The 22,473-nt window shown below is 41.2% G+C and overlaps 1 protein-coding gene across 1 annotated transcript in view; it reads right to left on the reverse strand.

The window, feature by feature from the left end:
* Nucleotides 1-516: 516 nt before the first annotated feature.
* The window catches only part of LOC141086531 (keratin, type I cytoskeletal 19-like), a 31,749-nt gene continuing 9,792 nt past the window's right edge, over nucleotides 517-22,473 (reverse strand). The window contains exons 2-7 of the mRNA XM_073572668.1: nucleotides 21,991-22,073; nucleotides 19,593-19,749; nucleotides 17,189-17,350; nucleotides 8,629-8,754; nucleotides 4,271-4,488; nucleotides 517-582 (exon numbers count right to left, since the gene is read on the reverse strand). Of these exons, the coding sequence (XP_073428769.1) occupies nucleotides 567-582; nucleotides 4,271-4,488; nucleotides 8,629-8,754; nucleotides 17,189-17,350; nucleotides 19,593-19,749; nucleotides 21,991-22,073 (762 nt within the window). The 3' untranslated portion in view covers nucleotides 517-566. The remainder of the gene's footprint in view (nucleotides 583-4,270; nucleotides 4,489-8,628; nucleotides 8,755-17,188; nucleotides 17,351-19,592; nucleotides 19,750-21,990; nucleotides 22,074-22,473) is intronic.

The following is a 22,473-nucleotide window of genomic DNA, read 5'->3' on the forward strand; positions in this document are numbered from 1 at the left end:
GACTTGACAGACAAGTTCCCTTTAAAGTGGATCAGCATGGCACATCTGTTACCACATCTCTGTCCAAACTTCTCTATGCTGTGGTCTTTCAAAAAATGGGAATCGGGGCCATGCATATGAGGGCTTATTAGAAAGTGGTTTTAAAGGAACACTCCAGACAACTACATTATGCCCAGTACAGGTCTGATTGGGCGGTGAATAGTATACACTCTACTATGGGGATTCAGAAAAAACCCCACAGAGATCATAAACACAGGCCCTGTGCTAGACATACCACATATTAGTATTCGTTTAAGTTAATATTTGTAATAAGAAGGATTCATGTGTGAGAAAAAAATGGATAAGAGCGATAGCAAGTCTGTGAAAAGAAGAGTATGTTATATTCTGCCAATTGGCAGAGATCAGGGTTTCCTGCACGTAGGGACATGTGCTCCATGCCAAATGTTTCTTCTTTGTCGTTACACTATTTATACAGTTTCATAAAGGGATTGCAAACCACAAATGACAGAAGCTGGGCACTGCTCTATGGCTTTATTGACACACATTCAGCAGGTTTTGTTTCCTCTTCATTTGGGTATTGAGCTGTAAAATAAAAGAAGTCGTTGGTTACAATGAGCGGAGACATGGGAGCAGTCAGAACACAGATATTCACACCTGCCCCTAATAGCTGCCTTACATTATGAATGAAGCTTTGAGATGTGAAAGTCAGACCTGGCCTAGCTGGATACTGATCATCTAATCCATTTGTAGGATAATTACTTATCATTCGTATGTGTCCTTCTGAACCTATAGGTATCAATGTCAAAATTGGGGGATATATCTAGCATTGTAAAGAAACTGTACTTGACAATTTTTTAAGACACTTTTCAGGAGCACTGTGGGTGAATGTATTTGCATTCCTATGACCCTTTCATCTGGATGCCAAGACTTAGTGTGATGTTTAGGCCCTGTGCACACGGTGCGGATTCTGCTGCGGATCCGCAGCGGATTCGCCGCTGCGGATCTGCAGCAGAACTGCAGGTGATGTACAGCACCATTAAAGCCAATGTAAAAAAAAACCCCTGTGCACATGCTGCGGATTTTTCCGCGCGGTTTTTGTGCGGAAAAAAAAAAACAGCATGTGATTTCTTTTGTGCGGTTTTGCTGCAGCTTTCCACCTGCTCCATTCTACAAATCCGCAGGTGGAAAACCGCACAAAAACCGCAGTAAAACCGCGAAAAAACAGGAAAAAATCTGCAGCAAAAATGCATGTGATTTGACCTGAGGATTTAGTAAAATCAGCGCGGATAAAATCCGCGGAAGGAACCGCACTGTGTGCACATAGCCTTAAAGAGAACCTTTGACAACATTTTATTATTTATTTTATTTATTAAATTTATTAGGTGCTGCAGAGCAGTTGCGGAGATACTAGCAATCAAAATATTCGGCACATAGGCAGTTAATTTTTTTTCCAAGTCCAAGTGGGCATTACCAGAGAGATTTCACTGGAGGTTTGTACTTCTTCATCTTTCTGACACTGACCAATCAAAAAGGCAGCAACACAAGATGGAAAAAAGTATACAACACCACAATAGCTTAGAACAGGCTCAGGGTGAGACATGTACTGACAAACAGTCTGCTCTTCTCACCGCTCTGTGATGAGATGTTCTGGAGCATCCCAGACCTGGGTAAGATTAATTTACAGCTTTCAGCTGGCAATCAGTATGGAAGAGACTTGGGACACATTGCAGCCACTCCCCACTCTGGTTAATAGATGTGGGTCTTGAATAGGATTTCTACTAACACAAACATCTCTGCCCAACACATTTATCTTTTGATTTAATGGACAATCAAAGAATATATCAGAGAAACAGAAAGTATTCCACTCCATTGACAGGTGACTATTTCTACAATTATTATCTATGTTGAAGCTTAAGTATTGCACACCAGGTGCTCTTATATATATATTATACAAGACATATTAATAGCTAGGCTTTCCTACATCCTGAGAAGAGATTCAATTTGCTATCCAAGTGGAAAATACTCTATGGCTGTGTGCACACGGTGCGGTTTCTGCTGCGTTTCCGCAGCGGTTTTGCCCCTGCGGAAACGCAGCAGTTCCGCTGACCAAGTACAGTACAATGAAACCCTATGGGGTTTCAAAATCGCTGTGCTGACGGTGCGTTTTTTTCCGCGCGGTTTTGCTGCAGTTTACAAACCGCAGCATGTCAATTGTTTGTGCGTTTTCCGCAGCGGTTTCATACCTCTACCATAGTAGAGGTGTGAAACCGCAGGGCAAAACCGCAGACCAAACCGCAGGAAAACCGCAGGTCACTTTACCTGCGGTTTTACCTGCGTTTCCGCGCTGGAAAAAAAAAAACGCAGCGGAATCCGCAACGTGTGCACATAGCCTAAATACTCTTGCAAAGGTAGAATGGCACACTAGCGCCACCTCTGGTAATCAGCACCAGGTGTACCTAAACCAGTGGCTCCCACTCTAGCCACACACTTAATCCTGGGTAAACAGCTATGAAACTAATTCTTAAAGGGGTTGTCCAGGCAAAAGGTATTCATTCCTTGGGTGATTGTTATCACTCTTTCATCCAGTGCATGCTGTTCCATGAGCTCTGCCAATACTGGAAGATCGATTGGACTGTTCAACCAGCCACAGAACTGCCTCTGCTTGTGATAGGTTGCAGTGGTCATGGGATTTGAAACACCAAATGACTTAGGTTCATCGCTGCAGGCTATCACAAATTCAGCAGTCCTGTGGCTGGTTGACTGGCACAGCCAATGCTATGGAGCAGACCTTGGAGTGGCCTGCGCTGGATTCAGTAGAGTATGATTTATTTGGCTATTTTTACAGAATCCATCCCCAAGATGCTGAGCACCTTTTGCCCAGATAATCTCTGTTTAAGAAGCAGAGATATTAAGAAGCCAGGAAAATATTTATTTATTTCTAAGGTTATTGGTCCCCACAGTAGGCAAATAGTTGAAAACAGAGAATTGCGTAGTTAAGGACAGTTGTTCTGCATAACAAAAGCCTCTTACTGAAAGTCAATATTACTGTATAACCCCACCCATAGTGCATTAGCGCTATTATCAAGGGCTCCTACAAACAGATTAACTCGGCATTGTGTACTCTACTGGTATTATGAGATTCAGTATTGGTGAGTGACAAGTTCAGCCATATCATTATCATGTAACTTTCTTCAATTTTTATGACGCCTACTTTAATCCTAATCCTGTTTTTAATCCTCATATGCTTTATGGGGATTGACTGTTTATTAACCCTAAATGAACTCCATTGACATTCTACTTGTTTCTTCCTTTGGGCACTAGGATAGGATATGATCAATAATTTTATATTTAACATTTGACAGTGGCTAGTGGTGGTAAAAATAGTCAGTTGGGTGCAAGGTGGTCATCGAAAGGCTTGTCTCTGAAGTAGTCATTTTTACCCAGAGGAATCATACAGTTGTGCTCAAAAGTTTACATACCCCAGCAGAATTTTTGCTTTCTTGGCTTTATTTCAGAGAATATGAATGATAACACCAAAACTTTTTCTTCACTCATGGTTAGTGGTTGGGTGACGCCATTTATTGTTAAACTACTGTGTTTTCTCTTTTTAAATCAAGCCGTATTTACAAAAATAACTTTAGTTAAAAATAGGGATGTTAAAATTTCACCCTCAGGAAAGGCAAACTGGAAGAGAACTCCAACTTTCAGGTAGAATTTATAGAAACACAAAATAAAACTTGTCCAAATTTGACAATCCTGGCAAAATTAGGACTTGGAGAATTATTCACCTACTGTACATTTGGAACATAATCTGTAAGGAAGGTAATGGAGGAGGAAGCCTACATGTAAGGTATGTCAACTGATGAATTCTATCTCTAGTTTGAGAAAAATCAAGCTTAGAAAAATAAAAGGGAAGTGTGAAAAATGGACAATTGGTCTTTATAGTATAGAGTGAAACTTTAGGCCTGAAGAAGGGACCATGGAAAACTGAATATGTCTCTCCTCTTGCCTTTTACCCTGGCTTCATACTTACTTGTTCGGGTTCTCTTCGCCAAAATATCAGAAAAAGGTGGATACAACTAAATTACTTGAAGCTTAAGACACCATTCTACAATGGATGAACTAGACAACAATAGGAGATACACCATTTACCTGTTTGGTAGAAAATCTACACTATGAAATACTCAGTTCTGGTCACCAGTATTTATTGGAATCTCTTCATATATAGCCTGTGTCCTATCAGTCAAAACATAAAATGACTATGTCTCACCTGGCTGCTCCATCTAGGAGACTACGGTAGGTGGCAATCTCAGCTTCTAATCTGTTCTTTAAGCTCAAAAGGAGAGTAAACTCCGATATCTGGTGGCCAACATCTCGGCGTGTTTTCTGAAGTAGAGTCTCTATGTTATTAATGTTTTCTTGCCATTCGGTAATCTGTGTGGCATATTGGGCATCGCTATTCTCCAACATGGAAGCTGCTGCATTTTTCTGCCAATATAATAATATCAGTGCATTATATTGAGCAATAGAAAAAGATGGAATTGGTTGTACTGGATATGGCCAAGTGTAAAACCTGCAAGCTCATTGCTAGGCCACATGCATTCTACTAACGGATTATGAACACATGTCTGAAGGCAATTTGTGTGCTGCCATATGTGGTGCTTCCATACAGCATGCAAAATAGAAAAATGATGAGACCTGCTCAATTGTTCTATTATGACTGTACTCAGAAGCACCGGACCTTACCCTTGTCAGGTCTGCCTTTACCATTAAAAAAAACACAGTTGGTCCAACTTCTAACTTGAATTAATAGCTAAAAATCCAATCAATTTTTGTTAGTTTCTGATTAAAGTATTGTATTACAGTGCACTAAACTGGTCAGCATGTTTTTTATCTTTTATGAGAACATTATTACATTTAAAACTTGTTGGACAGTAATACCATGTTTTAACCAGAACCTAGTACACATTGGATTTTTACTAATAATACAAGTCAGAAGTTAGACCAACTGTGTATTTTTGGATTTCATACAGTACCATATCAAGGAGCTTCAAGAATACCTTCAGCTGTAATAAAGTAGGGTCCCATAGAAATCTGCTCACTACTGCCTGGAAGTTATACAGAGCTGTAATAGGGTAGTGTAAATAAAGTCTTACGGGATATTGTGGGACGCAATACAAACAGCTTAAAATTACAGTGGCTTGCAAACTATTCAACCCCCTTGGCATTTTTCGTATTTTGCTACCTCACAACCTGGAATTTCCCAGTTTTTTGAGGGTTTGCATCAGTTCATGTAAAGAACATACCTTCAACTGTGAACTGTGGTTTTCATTTCATTGTGAAGCAAACAACAAGTAGGACAGAATAACTGAAAATTGCAGTGTGCATAACTATTCACCCCATAAATTCAGCACTTTGTAGAGCCTCCTTCTGAAGCAATTACAGCTGCAAATCACTTTGGATAAGTCGTCTTCCACATGTATTTTGGAAAACTCAAAATGAGCCTTACAATTTTGGTGTGGACGTAAAGGCTTTTTTCTCATCACTCTTCCATAAAGTCCACCTATATGGAGTGTATGTAGCTCTGCAGCTCCATTGGGGTTACCTTTGGTCTCTGTGCTGCCTCTCTGATTAATGCCCTCCTTGCCCGGACTGAGAGTTTTGGTGGTTGGCCCGCTCTTGGCAGGTTTGTTGTGGTACCATGTTCTTTCCATTTGATGATAGTGGATTAGATGGTGCTCTGGGGAATCATCAAAGATTGGGATATTTTTTTATAACCCAACCTTGAATTGTACTTCTCAACAACTTTGTCCCTGACTTGTTTGGAGATCTCCTTGGTCTTCATGGTGTTTGGTTAATGGTGCCTCTTGCTTAATGGTGTTGCAGCCTCTGTGGCCTTTCAGAAAAGGTGTGTATATACTGACAGACTATGTGACACTTTGATTGCACACAGGTGGACTTCCTTTCACTAACTATGTGATTTACAAAGGTAATTGTTGACAACAAAAAAATTTAGGGGCTTCATAGCAAAATGGGTGAATACATATGCACATGCCAAATTTTAGTAATTTGATCCCATAAATTTAATTCATGCCCAGATGTTTCTCACTTCTCTTCACCAACTTAGGCTAGTGCTGACGCGTCACACCCAAATCACATTACAAAATCATTTAAACACAGGTTCTAATGTAATAAAATAGACAAAAAGAGAAGGGGGTGAATACTTTCTCAAGCCACTGTTGGTATTATTCTAAAAACAGACCCTAAACTAATTGTGGAAACTAAAATAGTCAAATTTTTGTATAATTTTATTAATGTAATAATAATCATGGTATGGATGAATAGAATGATAAATAGAGTAACATATCAGGTTATGAATTAATAGGACAAACATAAAACTACAGGTGATATCTACAAAAGATGCAAATAGATAGTAAGCACTCAGTCTACAATGAGTAAAAGAATAGCATGGCACTGTAGTATACTGTAATGTAATATAGTAATACAATAGATTAGTATAACAGGCTGAAATACAGAAAAACGACTCAAATGTGGAACAGATTCATCAGATAACTAATAGATAAAAGAAAAAAATAGTATACAGGTTCAGACTAAAGGAAGAAGAGAAATAGACTATTGACCCAAATATACTACACTCTTATAAGGTGGGATATCAAAGCATGCACAATACTGAACTCAATGACTATGGCCTGAGATTTTCCTCAAAGTGGAAATTAGCTTAAATATTACAGGCCTAGAAATACATGGCTATACCATATTTCCAAAGCAGTTGCACACATGTACATTGGTTACAGTGGCATGTAAAAGTTTGTGCACCCCTGGCCAATATTACTGTTATTATGAACAGTTAAGCAAGTCGAACATTAAATGATCTCTAAAACTGCTAAAGTTAAAGATGACACAAAAATTATAAAGAGTTATAAAGAGGAAAAGGGCAGATGCAAAAGTTTGGGCAGCCTTTGAGGTTTATGTGCTCAGATAACTTTGACTAAGGTTTCAGACCTTAATTAGCCTGTTACGGTTATGGCTTGAGCACTATCATTATTAGGGAAGGCCAGGTGATGCAAATTTTCCAGTTTTATAAAAACTCAGACTCCTCTAACCTTGTGCCAAAAAACAGCAGCCATTGGTTCTTCTAAGCAGCTGCCTAGCACTCGGAAAATGAACATGATAGAGTCCTGCAAAGCAGGAGAAGAGGGCTATAAGAAGATAGCAAAGTGTTTTCAAGTTGCACTTTCCTCAGTCCAAAACGTAATTAAGAAATGGCAGTTAACAGGAACTGTGGAGGTCAAATCTAGTTCTGAAAGACCAAGCAAAGTATCAATGAGAGCGGCTGCAAAATACCTTCAGGAAGATTTAGCAGACTCTGGAGTTGTGGTACGTTGTTCTACTTTTCAGTGACACCTGCACAAATATGGCCTTCATGGAAGAGTCATCAGGAGAAAACCTCTCCTGTGTCCTTACCATAAAATTGAGTATCAGAGGTATGCAAAAAAATCTAAACAATCCTGATGCATATTGAAAACAAGTCCTGTAGACCGATTAAGTTAAAATAGAACTTATTGGCCACAATGATCAAAGGTATATATAGAGAAAAAAGGCACAGAATTTTAGGGCAAGAACATCTCGTCAAGCATTAAGCATGGGGGTGGATCAATTATGCGTTGAAATTACAGCCAATGGAATGGGGAACATTGCTCATGCAGAGGGAAGAATGGATTCATTGAAATTTCAACAAATTCTTGATGCAAACATAACACCATCTGTAAAAAAGCTGAAGGTAAAAAGAGGATACCTTCTACAAATGGATAATGATCCTAAATACACGTCAAAATCCACAATAGACGGCCTCAAAAGGCACAAGCTGAAGGTTTTACATTGGCCCTCACAGTCCCCTGATCTGAACATCATTGAAAATCTGTGGCTACATCTCAAAATAGCAGTGTATGCAAGACAACCCAAGAATCTCACAGAACTGGAAGGATTTACCAAGGAAGAATGGAAGAAAATCCTTCAAACAAGAATGGAAAGACTCCTGGCTGTCTACAAAAATGGTTTACAAGCTGTGATACTCACAAAAGGGGGTGTTACTTGGTATTAACAACACAGGGAGCCCAAACGTTTGCATCTGCCTATTTTCCTTTTGTAGTTTTTAAAATGTAGAACATGAAAATATATATCATTTTTGCTAAAATACAAAGGAAATGTGTCATCTTTAACTTTAGGCCTTTTAGAGATCATTTCATCTTCAGCTTGCTTAACTGTTTAAAAAAAAAACAGTAATTTTGACCAAACTTTTCCATGCCACTCTATGTAGGACATTGCACCTCAGCTTTATTTATATGAATAGGACTTTGCTTCAATACCATACACAATGTTGGACAGGTGTTTTTTTTTACACTTGTACAACCCAGGACTAGAATAAAATGTCGGCTTTTCTGTAGATAGAGTGCCATTTTCTGCCCATAAGCTGTATCTGTTATTGCATGTTAGCCTCAATTACTTTTATGGGACAGGACTACAATGCTAGATACAGTCCGTGAACCAGAGTGACGCTTCTTCTGAGAAAAAATGCAAAGACCCCTTTTTATAATCCCAGAAACTGACCTTCCTGAGCTCAGCCTCAGACTCTATGACCAGCTCTTGCACCTTCTGTCTGTATGCCGTCATTTCTTTCTTGTACTTCTCTAGCTCACTTGTGTTGGTTCGTATCTCCATAGTCCACTCTTCTACCTGTGATGGAAACAAACACGTGGCTGACATTTTTCTTTACATTATTTACTACAATTGAGTCATTTTAATATACATTTACTTTCTTGATATCCCAGCCATGTAATATATTCCCCTCTGTGTACACTAGGGGTATAGCTAGGGTCAGGAACAATCAGGGGCCCAGGCCCTAGGACATATGTTTTGTAGCCATCTACCCTCACTATTCCAAAAATGTAACACCATGGATGACACAGTGATAACTTTCCGATACAGATAATGTAGTAGATGTTACCTGCAGTCCTATAGTATGTAACACCACAGATAACACATTGATTACTCTCCAAGTACAGGTAATGTAGTAGATGTCACCTGCAGTCCTATGTAACACCACAGATAATTCTGAGTATGTAAGGATGGTGGACTGTGGTGTCGCATTCCTACCCTTGAAGACACCAATCGCATTGTGTTGTACATATTGTGTAATGTGCGTTGTAATGTATTGTGATATAGAGCGTGATGAGTATAGTATAGTACAGTATACTATAATGCGTTATAGGTAATTTTAGTAATGTGCAGTGTAGAACAGTGTATAAGATAGGTAGTATAGGGATAGATAGCTGACAGTAGTTTTGTGTATAAGATAGGTAGTATAGGGATAGATAGCTGACAGTAGTTTAGGTGATGACAGTATGGTAAGATAGAGTTAATGTTTGGGACTAGCCCATAGTGGGAGATGCATATTGTTCGGGCAAGTGACTGCTTTCTGGAGATAGTCAGTGGGACTTGGAGTTTAGAGTGTAATGTGAGCAGTGCTGCCATTGGGATGATCCACAGTAACAGGAGACTTATGACTGGAATAGCAAGATCCTTAAGAAGAGGTTACTGATTAGTCACAGGGGCCTTCCGGAAGAAGCATCGGTGAATAGAACGCTGAGTCGTGAACCCCTGAGATTGCAATGGCTGAGGCAATGGACCTAATCAGGACTGAGTTCGAATCACTTGTGGGGGTCCCGAGCAATAGATCCAGGACGCCAGTAGTGGAAAAAATAGATTGTGGAACAGCTGAGCAAGCAGATAGAGTAGTTGATTAGGACTGTGGCATTCAGGCCGGATTGTGACAATGTAAGATGAAACAGTGAGGCTGCCGAGCCCTGAAATCGAACTACAGAGGAAGGAAGCGGTGTGAGGGGAAAATTCTTTATACCATAGAGGAAACGCCCATAAGACTTTGTACCCGCTATCCTTTGCACATAACCTTTCCCAAGTTATCGTTCAGTAAAGACTCTATATTTGAACAACCGTCTCCTTTATCGAACTGTGGGACCTATGGTCCTACCCAGCCCACACCTCCGCTACATACGGCCTGCACAGGTGTGATGCCCCCACAGCACAAGTCAACACACCCAGCCATGACCCACGCTTTCATGTAGAGTGCCGGGGCATAAAAGGAGACGAGTGCCTCGTCAGCGACTACCGCTCCGTGCCTCGCTACAAGTGCAGACCATGTATATGAAACCTGCAGTCCCACGTAAAAATACAATAAACGCAGTGATTATAAATGGCAACGGAACCAAACCGAAGTGCAAACATAAATGCAACACGTTGGAAAAAAATTGCTTGGAAAATGTGAATGTAATACAGGTGCTTCTCACAAAATTACAATATCATCAAAAAGTGAATTTATTTCCATTCTTCAATACAAAAAGTGAAACTCATATATTATATAGAGTCATTACAAACAGAGTGATCTATTTCACGTGTTTATTTCTGTTAATGTTGATGATTATGGCTTACAGCCAATGAAAACCCAAAAGTCATTATCTCAGTAAATTAGAATACTTTATAACACCAGCTTGAAAAATGATTTTAAAATCCAACATGTTGGCCTACTGAATTGTATGTTCAGTAAATGCACTCAATACTTGGTCGGGGCTCCTTTTGCATCAATTACTGCATCATTGTGGCGTGTCATGGAGGTGATCAGCCTGTGGCACTGCTGAGGTGTTATGGAAGCCCAGGTTGCTTTGATAGCAGCCTTCAGCTCGTCTGCATTGTTGGGTCTGGTGTCTCTCATCTTCCTCTTGACAATATCCCATAGATTCTCTATGGGGTTAAGGTCAGGTGAGTTTTCTGCCAATCAAGCGCAGCGATACTGTTGTTTGTAAACCAGGTATTGGTTCTTTTGGCAGTGTGGACAGGTGCCAAGTCCTGCTGGAGAATACATCATACACACACCCAGGCACACATCACACATACATCATACATGCACCCTGGCACACATACATAATACACACACCAAAGCACACGTCACACATACATCATACACACTCCCAGGCACACATCACATATAAATTATATACACTCCCAGACACACATCACACACATCACACATACATCATACAAACACCCAGGCAAACATCAAACATACATCATGCACACATCCAGGCACACATCACACATAAATCATGCACACACCCTGGCACAAATACATCATACACACCCAGGCACATATCATACATATAGCATACAAACACCCAGGCACACAGGACACATACATGATATCTGAATGAACACACACCATACACATATAAGACACATGAACTGCACACATAGATGTTATACACACACACATACACAGTGGCCCACAGGAGAGCAGGAGAATCCTCCGGTGGGCCCTGTGCAGTGGGCCACCATCCACTTATATGAGCAGTACTTGGCACTATATACATGAATCACTATGTTCAGATAAAGGCCGCATCTCATTCATTTAACAATCTGCCCAGTTCATTGTTATATTAATTAGTGATTGAGGATAATGTCATATTTGAAAAGAGGAGCCCTGGAGTTGGTTACTGGTAGGCCTTTGCCACCCCAGTCCGACACTGCACATACAGTTAGGTCCATATATATTTGGACAGAGACAAACAACATTTTTCTAATTTTGGTTCTAGACATTACCACAATGAATTTTAAACAAAACAATTCAGATGCAGTTGAAGCTCAGACTTTCAGCTTTCATTTGAGGGTATCCACATTAAAATTGGATGAAGGGTTTATGAGTTTCAGCTCCTTAACATGTGCCACCCTGTTTTTAAAGGGACCAAAAGTAATTGGACAGATTAAATAATTGTAAATAAAATGTTCATTTCTAGTACTTGGTTGAAAACCCTTTGTTCGCAATGACTGCCTGAAGTCTTGAACTCATGGACATCACCAGACGCTGTGTTTCTTCCTTTTTGATGCTCTGCCAGGCCTTCACAGCGGTGGTTTTCAGTTGCTGTTTGTTTGTGGGCCTTTCTGTCTGAAGTTTAGTCTTTAACAAGTGAAATGCATGCTCAATTGGGTTGAGATCAGGTGACTGACTTGTCCATTCAAGAATATTCCACTTTTTTGCTTTAATAAACTCCTGGGTTGCTTTGGCTTTATGTTTTGGGTCATTGTCCATCTGTAGTATGAAACGACGACCAATCAGTTTGGCTGCAACTGGCTGGATCTGAGCACACTGTATGGCTCTGAATACCTCAGAATTCATTCGGCTGCTTCTGTCCTGTGTCACATCATCAATAAACACTAGTGACCCAGTGCCACTGGCAGCCATGCATGCCCAAGCCATCACACTGCCTCCGCCGTGTTTTACAGATGATGTGGTATGCTTTGGATCATGAGCTGTACCACGTCTTCACCATACTTTTCTCTTTCCATCATTCTGGTAGAGGTTGATCTTGGTTTCATCTGTCCAAAGAATGTTCTTCCAGAACTGTGCTGGCTTTTTTAGATGGTTTTTTTAGCAAAGTCCAGTCTAGCCTTTTGATTCTTGATGCTTATGAGTGGCTTGCACCATGCAGTGAACCCTCTGTATTTACTTTCATGCAGTCTTCTCTTTATGGTAGATTTGGATATTGATACGCCTAGCTCCTGGAGAGTGTTGCTCACTTGGTTGGCTGTTGTGAAGGGGTTTCTCTTCACCATGGAGATTATTCTGCGATCATCCACTACTGCTGTCTTCCGTGGGCGCCCAGGTCTTTTTGCCTTGATGAGTTCACCAGTGCTTTCTTTCTTTCTCAGGATGTACCAAACTGTAGATTTTGCCACATCTAATGTTGTAGCAATTTCTCGGATGGGTTTTTTCAGCTTAAGGATGGCTTGTTTCACCTGCATGGAGAGCCCCTTTGACCGCATATTTCCTTCACAGCAAAACCTTCCAAATGCAAGCACCACACCTCAAATCAACTCCAGGCCTTTTATCTGCTTAATAGAGAATGACATAACGAAGGGATTGCCCACACCTGTCCATGAAATAGCCTTGGAGTCAATTGTCCAATTACTTTTGGTCCCTTTAAAAACAGGGTGGCACATGTTAAAGAGCTGAAACTCCTAAACCCTTCATCCAATTTTAATGTGGATACCCTCAAATGAAAGCTGAAAGTCTGACCTTCAACTGCATCTGAATTGTTTTGTTTAAAATTCATTGTGGTAATGTCTAGAACCAAAATTAGAAAAATGTTTTCTCTGTCCAAATATATGTGGACCTAACTGTACATATGACATATGCACAGTATATAATCACTTTGGATGGGGGATCTTAAGCTGGATTTCAGCTGCCAGATTATGGAGACCTCCTGTGTGCCTGCACTGTCTCTGCCAAGCCCCCTCCCTCTCTCACTCATTCTGACTGCTGAGCTGCTAGTGACATTACTGTGGGGGAGCAGCAGACACAGATGGGAGATGGCTGCACTAGTCTCCACCCTCCTCAGGGCCGGCGGCCTTATTGTCACCTACTGCCTTTGCCCCAGTACCTCCTTCCTCTACCTCCTCGTGATGCAATTTTGAAAAAAAAAAAAGTTAACTAGAGATTTGGGGAAGCACTCGTGGATCTAAAGGTACTGTCACAAGTAGCGATACACCAGCGATCCCGACCAACGATATGACGCGGTCAGGATCGCTGGTGCATCGCTAAGTGGTCGCTAGTGAGCTGCCACACAGGCAGATCTCACCAGCGACATCGCAGGGGTCGGGGGTCGTTACTTACCTGTCAGACGAGGCGATCCTGCGTCCTCCCGCCCGGCTCCACGCTCGTCGCTCGTCGGCGCCACAGGAAGCCCAGCAGGAAGCTGACGACGAGAAACGGCCCAGGACGTTCTCGCGCGATCAGCGTTAACCAGCTGGGGAGCTGGTCGGAGGTAAGTGTCAGACATAGCGATATCGCTAGCAATATCGCTATAACGTCACAAAACCAGTGACGTTATAGCGATATTGCTAACGATATCGCTTAGTGTGATAGGCCCTTTAGTGACTAGCGATGCCCCTGCCTCATGGCTGAAATTTCTTCTCCACAATTGTAAATGGGTCATTTCAATGTAGATTTACTTTCATGATATCCCTGTTGTGTAACCTACTAACCTCTGTCTGCAGTATGTCTTCTCTAGGTCTGTGGAAACTATTGGATTGCACTCGAATGACATCTGAAAGCAGTATGATTTTCAAAGACTGACAGAATGCAGACGATGGAGGGTGCTTTCACATTGTTTTCAGGCACCTGTTCAGTAGCCCCGTCACAGCTTACGTCCGACAACTCCTGCAAAACGGTATTCGGATGTATGCACCAACGAGGTCATAGACTATAATGGGGATGGCAGAGCGAACATTCGCTCTGACGGGCATCATTTTTGGGTGTATGCTCCTACTGGAGGTGGACACCGAGACGCAGTCTTCTACATCTGAGTGTCCGCATCCAGTAGGCGTATACACCCGAAAATGATGCATGGCAGAGCTCACATTTGCTCTGTCATCTCCAGTTTAGTCTATGGCCCCGTCGGTACATATGTTCGAATTTAAGATGCTGATACAGTTGAATGTGCGACGATGGGTGGGGGGGGGCCCGGTGTCAGCATTGGCACAGAGCCCCCCCCCCCCCCGACTCACAGCTGCCACGTGGCCTGCCGTCATTGGTGGTACACCACTGTCACCTACTGTCCTCTACAAGTCTGCCGGGCATGACAACATGAGAACAGAGCAATACATACAAGGTAACCATGATCCAATCATTCCAACACCTTTTTGGCAAAGACTCCTGTTTCCTACTTATGGAAAAATGCTAACTTTTTCTGTCTTTTCTAAATCCTACATCTAATACAAGATTATTTACATACATGACATACAAAATATATACAAATTTGCAATTTGCATGATAGATTTTATTTTCATTCATGCAAAAACTTTTGAATCTGACTATGTGCCGCATATACAGTGGGGCAAAAAAGTATTTAGTCAGTCAGCTATAGTGCAAGTTCCACCACTTAAAAAGATGAGAGGCGTCTGTAATTTACATCATAGGTAGACCTCAACTGTGGGAGACAAACTGAGAAAAAAAAAATCCAGAAAATCACATTGTCTGTTTCTTTTTTCATTTTATTTGCATATTATGGTGGAAAATAAGTATTTGGTCAGAAACAAAATTTCATCTCAATACTTTGTGATATATCTTTTGTTGGCAATGACAGAGGTCAAACGTTTTCTGTAAGTCTTCACAAGGTTGCCACACACTGTTGTTGGTATGTTGGCCCATTCCTCCATGCAGATCTCCTCTAGAGCAGTGATGTTTTTGGCTTTTCGCTTGGCAACACGGACTTTCAACTCCCTCCAAAGGTTTTCTATAGGGTTGAGATCTGGAGACAGGCTAGGCCACTCCAGGACCTTGAAATGCTTCTTACGAAGCCACTCCTTCGTTGCCCTGGCGGTGTGCTTTGGATCATTGTCATGTTGAAAGACCCAGCCACGTTTCATCTGCAATGCCCTTGCTGATGGAAGGAGGTTTGCACTCAAAATCTCACGATACATGGCCCCATTCATTCTTTCATGTACCCGGATCAGTCGTCCTGGCCCCTTTGCAGAGAAACAGCCCCAAAGCATGATGTTTCCACCACCATGCTTTACAGTAGGTATGGTGTTTGATGGATGCAACTCAGTATTCTTTTTCCTCCAAACACGACAAGTTGTGTTTCTACCAAACAGTTCCAGTTTGGTTTCATCAGACCATAGGACATTCTCCCAAAACTCCTCTGGATCATCCAAATGCTCTCTAGCAAACTTCAGACGGGCCCGGACATGTACAGGCTTAAGCAGTGGGACACGTCTGGCACTGCAGGATCTGAGTCCATGGTGGCGTAGTGTGTTACTTATGGTAGGCCTTGTTACATTGGTCCCAGCTCTCTGCAGTTCATTCACTAGGTCCCCCCGCGTGGTTCTGGGATTTTTGCTCACCGTTCTTGTGATCATTCTGACCCCATGGGGTGGGATTTTGCGTGGAGCACCAGATCGAGGGAGATTATCAGTGGTCTTGTATGTCTTCCATTTTCTAATTATTGCTCCCACAGTTGATTTCTTCACTCCAAGCTGGTTGGCTATTGCAGATTCAGTCTTCCCAGCCTGGTGCAGGGCTACAATTTTGTTTCTGGTGTCCTTTGACAGCTCTTTGGTCTTCACCATAGTGGAGTTTGGAGTCAGACTGTTTGAGGGTGTGCACAGGTGTCTTTTTATACTGATAACAAGTTTAAACAGGTGCCATTACTACAGGTAATGAGTGGAGGAAAGAGTAGACTCTTAAAGAAGAAGTTACAGGTCTGTGAGAGCCAGAAATCTTGTTTGCTTGTTTCTGACCAAATACTTATTTTCCACCATAATATGCAAATAAAATGAAAAAAAAACAGACAATGTGATTTTCTGGATTTTTTTTTCTCAGTTTGTCTCACATAGTTGAGGTCTACCTATGATGTAAATTACAGACGCCTCTCATCTTTTTAAGTGGTGGAACTTGCACTATTGCTGACTGACTAAATACTTTTTTGCCCCACTGTAAATAACCAGAAAGGATATTCTCTATGCACGTATTTATCTATCTCACAGGTCAGTCTCATTTTTTTTAATCATATAAAATGATACCTTCATGCATAAATGGAAACTCCGGCTAATAAAAATACTTTTTAAATTCCATCCTATTAACACTCGGTCATAAGTGATACGTTTCCTCAATGTTGACTTAATTCAGCCCATTATCTCCAAATCAGTGAGATATGCTACATTCACACATCCAATGATTCCAAAGATGTGTCACTTACTGGGCTGCTTTGTGCAGTTTTAATCTAATTCCTGATTTTGTCACCCACACCTCTCATTGGCAGCTTATTATGTACCTTGTGAATTGTCAGCAAGCTGCCAATCAGGGGTGGGGTTGACGTTACACAGATTAGCCTGATTTAGCAGAACGTGAGACAGTGATAATCTCCTGCTGATAAAACACTGATTGTATTGAAACTACAGCACACAGCCTAATATGTAACACATCCCTTGAATCAGGGTCTCTTCGTATATGCTACTCTCAGATTAAATATCTGACAGATTCACAGTGAAAACTATTTATTGGACACTTGGTGATGACCAAGGCGTGAAGATCACTTACCTTTTTATCAAACACATTTTTAGCAGCGAGTTTTTGTTTTTCAACCAACTGCTCATATTGAGCCCTCATATCTTCCATGATTTTACCAAGATCCACAGGTGGCAACACATCTACCTCCACATTGACAGTGCCTTTTGCTTGTTGATGAAGTTCATCCATTTCCTGGTTAGTGCAATTAAAAATTAAGATACATAAACACATCAATTTTTTAGCAAAACATATTTGTAACACCGCTATATTTATTTTGGAAGATGGACTATGGTTGGGCGGGCATCGCATTACTGCAGACACAAAAAGTGGCTTTATAGAAGTATATGGATGGATCTGACAGGTGAATGGTTTCGTTAGATTGATGGTTATGTGGGTAGGACATTCTAGAGGTGCATGGTACTGAGACACCAGAGGAGCCTTTCAACAATTCTGTCTCTGAGCTCCTTGGCCAGTTCCTTTGACCTCATGATTCTCATTTGGTCTGACATGCACTGTGAGCTGTGAGATCTTGTAAAGGCACACACCTGTCTGTATAAATCAAATCTGTTTAATTAAACACCGCTGGACTCCAAAGAAGGAGTATAACCATCTCAGGGAGGATCACAAGGAAATGGACAGCATGTGACTTAAATATGAGTGAGCAAAGGGTCTGAATATTTATGGCCATGTGATATTTCATGTTTTCTTTTTTAATAAATTTGCCAAAAAAATTGCTGTTTTTTTTCTGTCAAGAAGGGGTGCAGAGTGTACATTAATGAGAAAAACATGAACTTTTTTGAATTTACCAAATGGCTGCAATGAAACAAAGAGCAAAAAATTAAAAGGGGTCTGAATACTTACCAAACCCACTGTACCATAAACACCATGACAAACTAACGTTGGTGGGGAGTCACCCAAAAAATCTAGAACTTAGATATCATACCAGCCACATATAAAAACAGGAGGCAGCATATTCATGTAACCTGCAACAATGAGGTCTAAGAAGTTATGGAGATAGCCTCGTGACTCACTTAGACTTGTCCATCTCACCATTACTTCTGTTGCCACCTCTTCACCTATTCTTGTCTGGCCATCTCTATAAATATTCTTCTGTGACCACCTCTCCTCCCTCTTTGACTGAAAAGAATTGCCAAATGGCCCTAAAGGATTCCCTATTTTTCAAAAAAGAGGGGTCTCAATGGTATGCAGTGTATGCTATAGGAAGAAGTAGTGGAACAGGGCTCTAGAGCAGAAATGTGGTAAAAAACCTCTTAAGCCTGCCATACACATTAGATGGCTGTCTGCCGAATGATGCTTTGTATGTCATTCACCTAACCGCCATCTCTACCATGTACATAAGCGTTTCCTCAGCCGAGCGCTCTTGTGTTCTGTAAAAGAATGCCAACAAGTGACAAGTCTGGCATAGGTTTATCGCAAGAGAAAAATGTGATTTGCAGTCCAAAATTGGAGATACCTGATTTGGGCAGCACGGTGGCTCAGTGGTTAGCACTGCAGCCTTCCAGCGCTGAGTCCTGAGTTTGAATCCCACCAAGGACATCTGCAAGGAGTGTGTGTGTTCTCCCTGTGTTTGCGTGGGTTTCCTCCGAGCACTCCGGTTTCCTTCCACATTCCGAAGACATACTGATAGAGAATTTAGATTGTGAGCCCCATCGGGGACAGTGATGATAATGTGTGCGAAACTGCAAAGCGCTGCGGAATGTGTTAGCACTATATAAAAATAAAGATTATTATTATTGGCATCTCACCAGAAGATCAGTCATCCGGCACATCCACTCATATAACAGTGCCTGCTGAACATGTCAATATCGGCTGGTATGGCCTATATTAGACTAATGTTTATGTGGACCTTTAGTCTCCAAGGTGGTTGAGACCCTTCCTGTAATCTGCTATGGTGCCCTGAAATGATAAAACCCTTTGCAGGGTTCTATTATTTTCTTGTTTTCTACAGATAATAGTAGCAGGCAAGGCTACTGTTATTCACCACCTGTTCACCACCTCTTTTACAAGGCATGAGAAAGGAGATAATAAAAGAAATTCTAAGTCTTACATCTTGAGATGGAAAGAACTAGCTGTAATGGCCACATTATCCTTGGGCCCACAGCCTTCAACACATACTAACGGATGGCATGATGCCTTTGCTTTCTGAAGGAAATTGCACTTTTAGAATGTTCTAATCCGAAGTCATAAAAAGGTCACACGTCTGCTTTCTATTATCTAGACGTCTCACAAGACAAATCTTCAATGTTATAAAAAAAATTAAAAATTACACTTTAAAAATGCAGCTGTATATATCATATGTTTGTGACAAAAGCTGAAATGACCAATAGTGGGTACACTTCTTGTGCCCTCAGCTGCGAAGCGTTGCACGTTAATCATAGTACTTTATTAATGAAAGGAAAGTATGGTTACTGACCATTTTGTGGTTCTTCTTAAGGAAGATCATTTCCTCATTCAGGCCCTCGATCTGCATCTCTAATTCAGTCTTTGTAATGGTTAGCTGGTCAATCGTCTTTCGAATTTCGAATGTGTCTTTCTCCACTGAGAGCCGGAGCGTTTGCTCATTTTCAAACCTAGAGTGTGAAATGGGTGAATATTAACAAGCATTAACACATGAGTGGCCAAAGATTTTCATTATTGGTTCTATTTTTCTTGATTCCTCATTTATGTGATCAGTCAAAAACTCAGAGACATCACCAGATGCATGATCACCGCCACAATAGCCATGAGGTAGCATTGAGGCTCAGTGTTTAGCACTACAGCTTTGTAGTGATGGGGTCCTGGGCACAAATCCCACCCAGGACATTTTCTGCAAGGAGTTTGTATGTTCTCCCCGTGTGTGCGTGGATTTTCTCCAGGAACTCGGATTTACTACCACACTCCAAAGACGTACTGATAGGGGATCTAGATTGTGGGCCCCCAAAGGGGACAGTGATGATGATGTCTGTGAAGTGCTGTGGAAATTATGGTTCTAAATAAATGAGTAAACTAAATGTAAAAACACTCACAATTTGTTGTCAGTTTGACTTGCTCCACACCCGTACCTTCTTCATATATAATCACACTGATCCTTCCCTCCACACTGCTAAGAAAAATCGTAGACAATGTCCAGCAGGTGAAGAAGTTCAATGCATCTTTATATTGCCATACACTGGATTCGAGGTTTCGACCTGTCACAGGTATTTTTCAGGCATTATAGCATGCTTGAAAAAGACCTGTGACAGGTCAAAACGTCGCAAACTTGAAAAAACTTGACAGGTCGAAACATTGCATCCTTTGGCAGTATAAAGATGTTTTGAACTTCATCACCTGCTGGATGCTGTCTACTATTTTCCTGTGCATGCTGTATCCATGTGGGTTCCTTGGATTTTGGACCTTGCACCTTTATACCGGAAAATGCCCTGATCTTCTCTTTTGTTATTTGAAGAGTGCTAGGAGCTAGCCCTACACGTTTTCTGTCTACATTGCTTAGTGTGCGAGCATTGATATATTTTAGCCATCAGAGAGTGTCTGAAATCCACACCAGGAAATAAGCCAACCTCATGAAATGAAACTCATTACACTCTATAATTTGCACATGCGCAAGTTATTTTTTTCATAAGAAAGTGAGATGTGCAGCATTGTACTGGCTACCGGGAGCTGTCGGAGAGTGTGCCCTGGGTGCCAAAAAGCCATTCATCACTAACCTGAATATTCATATTCAGACTCCGGGCTGTAAACTAAATGTTTCTTCTGGGAGAAGTTACAGTTAGCTGTGACACTAATGAAATCCATATTGAAACATCTATATATAATCTCCAGTTGGCTGCTGTCCCCGAATCCCATAAGGCACCGCGGCAGTCAGTAATAGTCACAACTGCACACTCTACCCGCGCATGTGTGGTAACAACACGGCTGTTACTGCGCCTGCGTCGGGAACACCGTACTCCCAATGCGATAGCTTCATGCCTATTTCTAGTAGGTAATATGAGTAGATAATATTTTTTTTTTTGATGATTACAGAAAGTGAACAGCCTGACCACGAAACCTGTAGACCAGTGATCCCCAACCTTTCTGACCTAGAGAGTCACATTCAGCTCTGAGAGAGGGTTGCAAGCCATATCCAGCTCCTGCCCCCCTCAAAGTAGTGGCAAACAGAGCCCCTATTATGGGTATAATGATAACCAAAGCTTTTCCACAGAAATCCCCCAGAAGCAGTATAACAAGATCCAGTGGTTCCCACAATTCCTCCATTCAGTTTGCTCCCATCCAGCATTCCCAACACACTGTCACATCCAGCTTCAGGCACGGCCTCTCACAGGTAATATCATCCTGTCTCCAGCGTACCATACTTAAATTAAATCGAAACCTCTAAGACCAGTATATGTGAATCCGGATCTGCTCTTCTGTGCAGGGCTACTCACAAAGTTCACCATTTTGAGATGTGTTCTTCATAACTGTTTGCTTGACCTGGAGCTAATACACCAAGTTGGCAGACAGCCGTGAGCCACAATTCATGGGACCGCCAGCCACATGTGGCTCCCGATCTACAGGTTGGGGACCCCTGCTGTAGATTGTGATCTAGTGCTTGATTTTCTAAAGTGACAGAAGAACCTTTGGTACGTTTCAGGATATCAGAGCTCAAGTGGAAAAGTTACCTCTGCAGCCCCTATTATTACACCCCAAATATTAGTCATATAGCTTTAGGCACCTACAACACAGGTATGAGGTACAATTTATAGGTACAAATTTACTTATATGAAAATATTGATACAAACAATGTTATCGATGGCCCTCACAATTTTTTTTTATTATTTAATTTTATCGTTTCTTACTTTGTTTTGAAGTCATCTGCCATCAACTTTACATTATCAATCTGAAGGAAAATACTGGCATTTTCTATGGTTGCATCTAGAATCTAAAAAAACGAAATAGTTATGTATCTATGTATAAATATATCTCACAACACCCAAGAATCTAACTCGACTGAAAATTTCATATTAATAGATGTCCTGGAATCTGAGAATCAGGATCTGGAATCAAGTCCAAATGCTATATAGAAAGTCGTGTTACCCATAGTTAAAGCTTCAGAATTTTGAGGAGTTTGGATATATTACATATGCTGCTAAGTAAGACCTGTCACTTGCCATAAATATGGAATTTTTGTTCCATGTGTAAATGCAGCTGCTCTCCTAAATATGAAGTTGAAATTTCTTTGCTTTAGTGCCTTTCAAGCCCTGAAATATTGTTCCTCTTCACTATATACAAAGCTAGTCTTTTCATCCAGGTGGCTGTGGTTCCCAACTGTTCTCTATGGA

This window comes from Dendrobates tinctorius, unplaced genomic scaffold (assembly GCF_039654945.1).
Source record: "Dendrobates tinctorius isolate UK_male_01 unplaced genomic scaffold, ASM3965494v1 ptg000032l, whole genome shotgun sequence".
Classification (NCBI taxonomy): domain Eukaryota; kingdom Metazoa; phylum Chordata; class Amphibia; order Anura; family Dendrobatidae; genus Dendrobates; species Dendrobates tinctorius.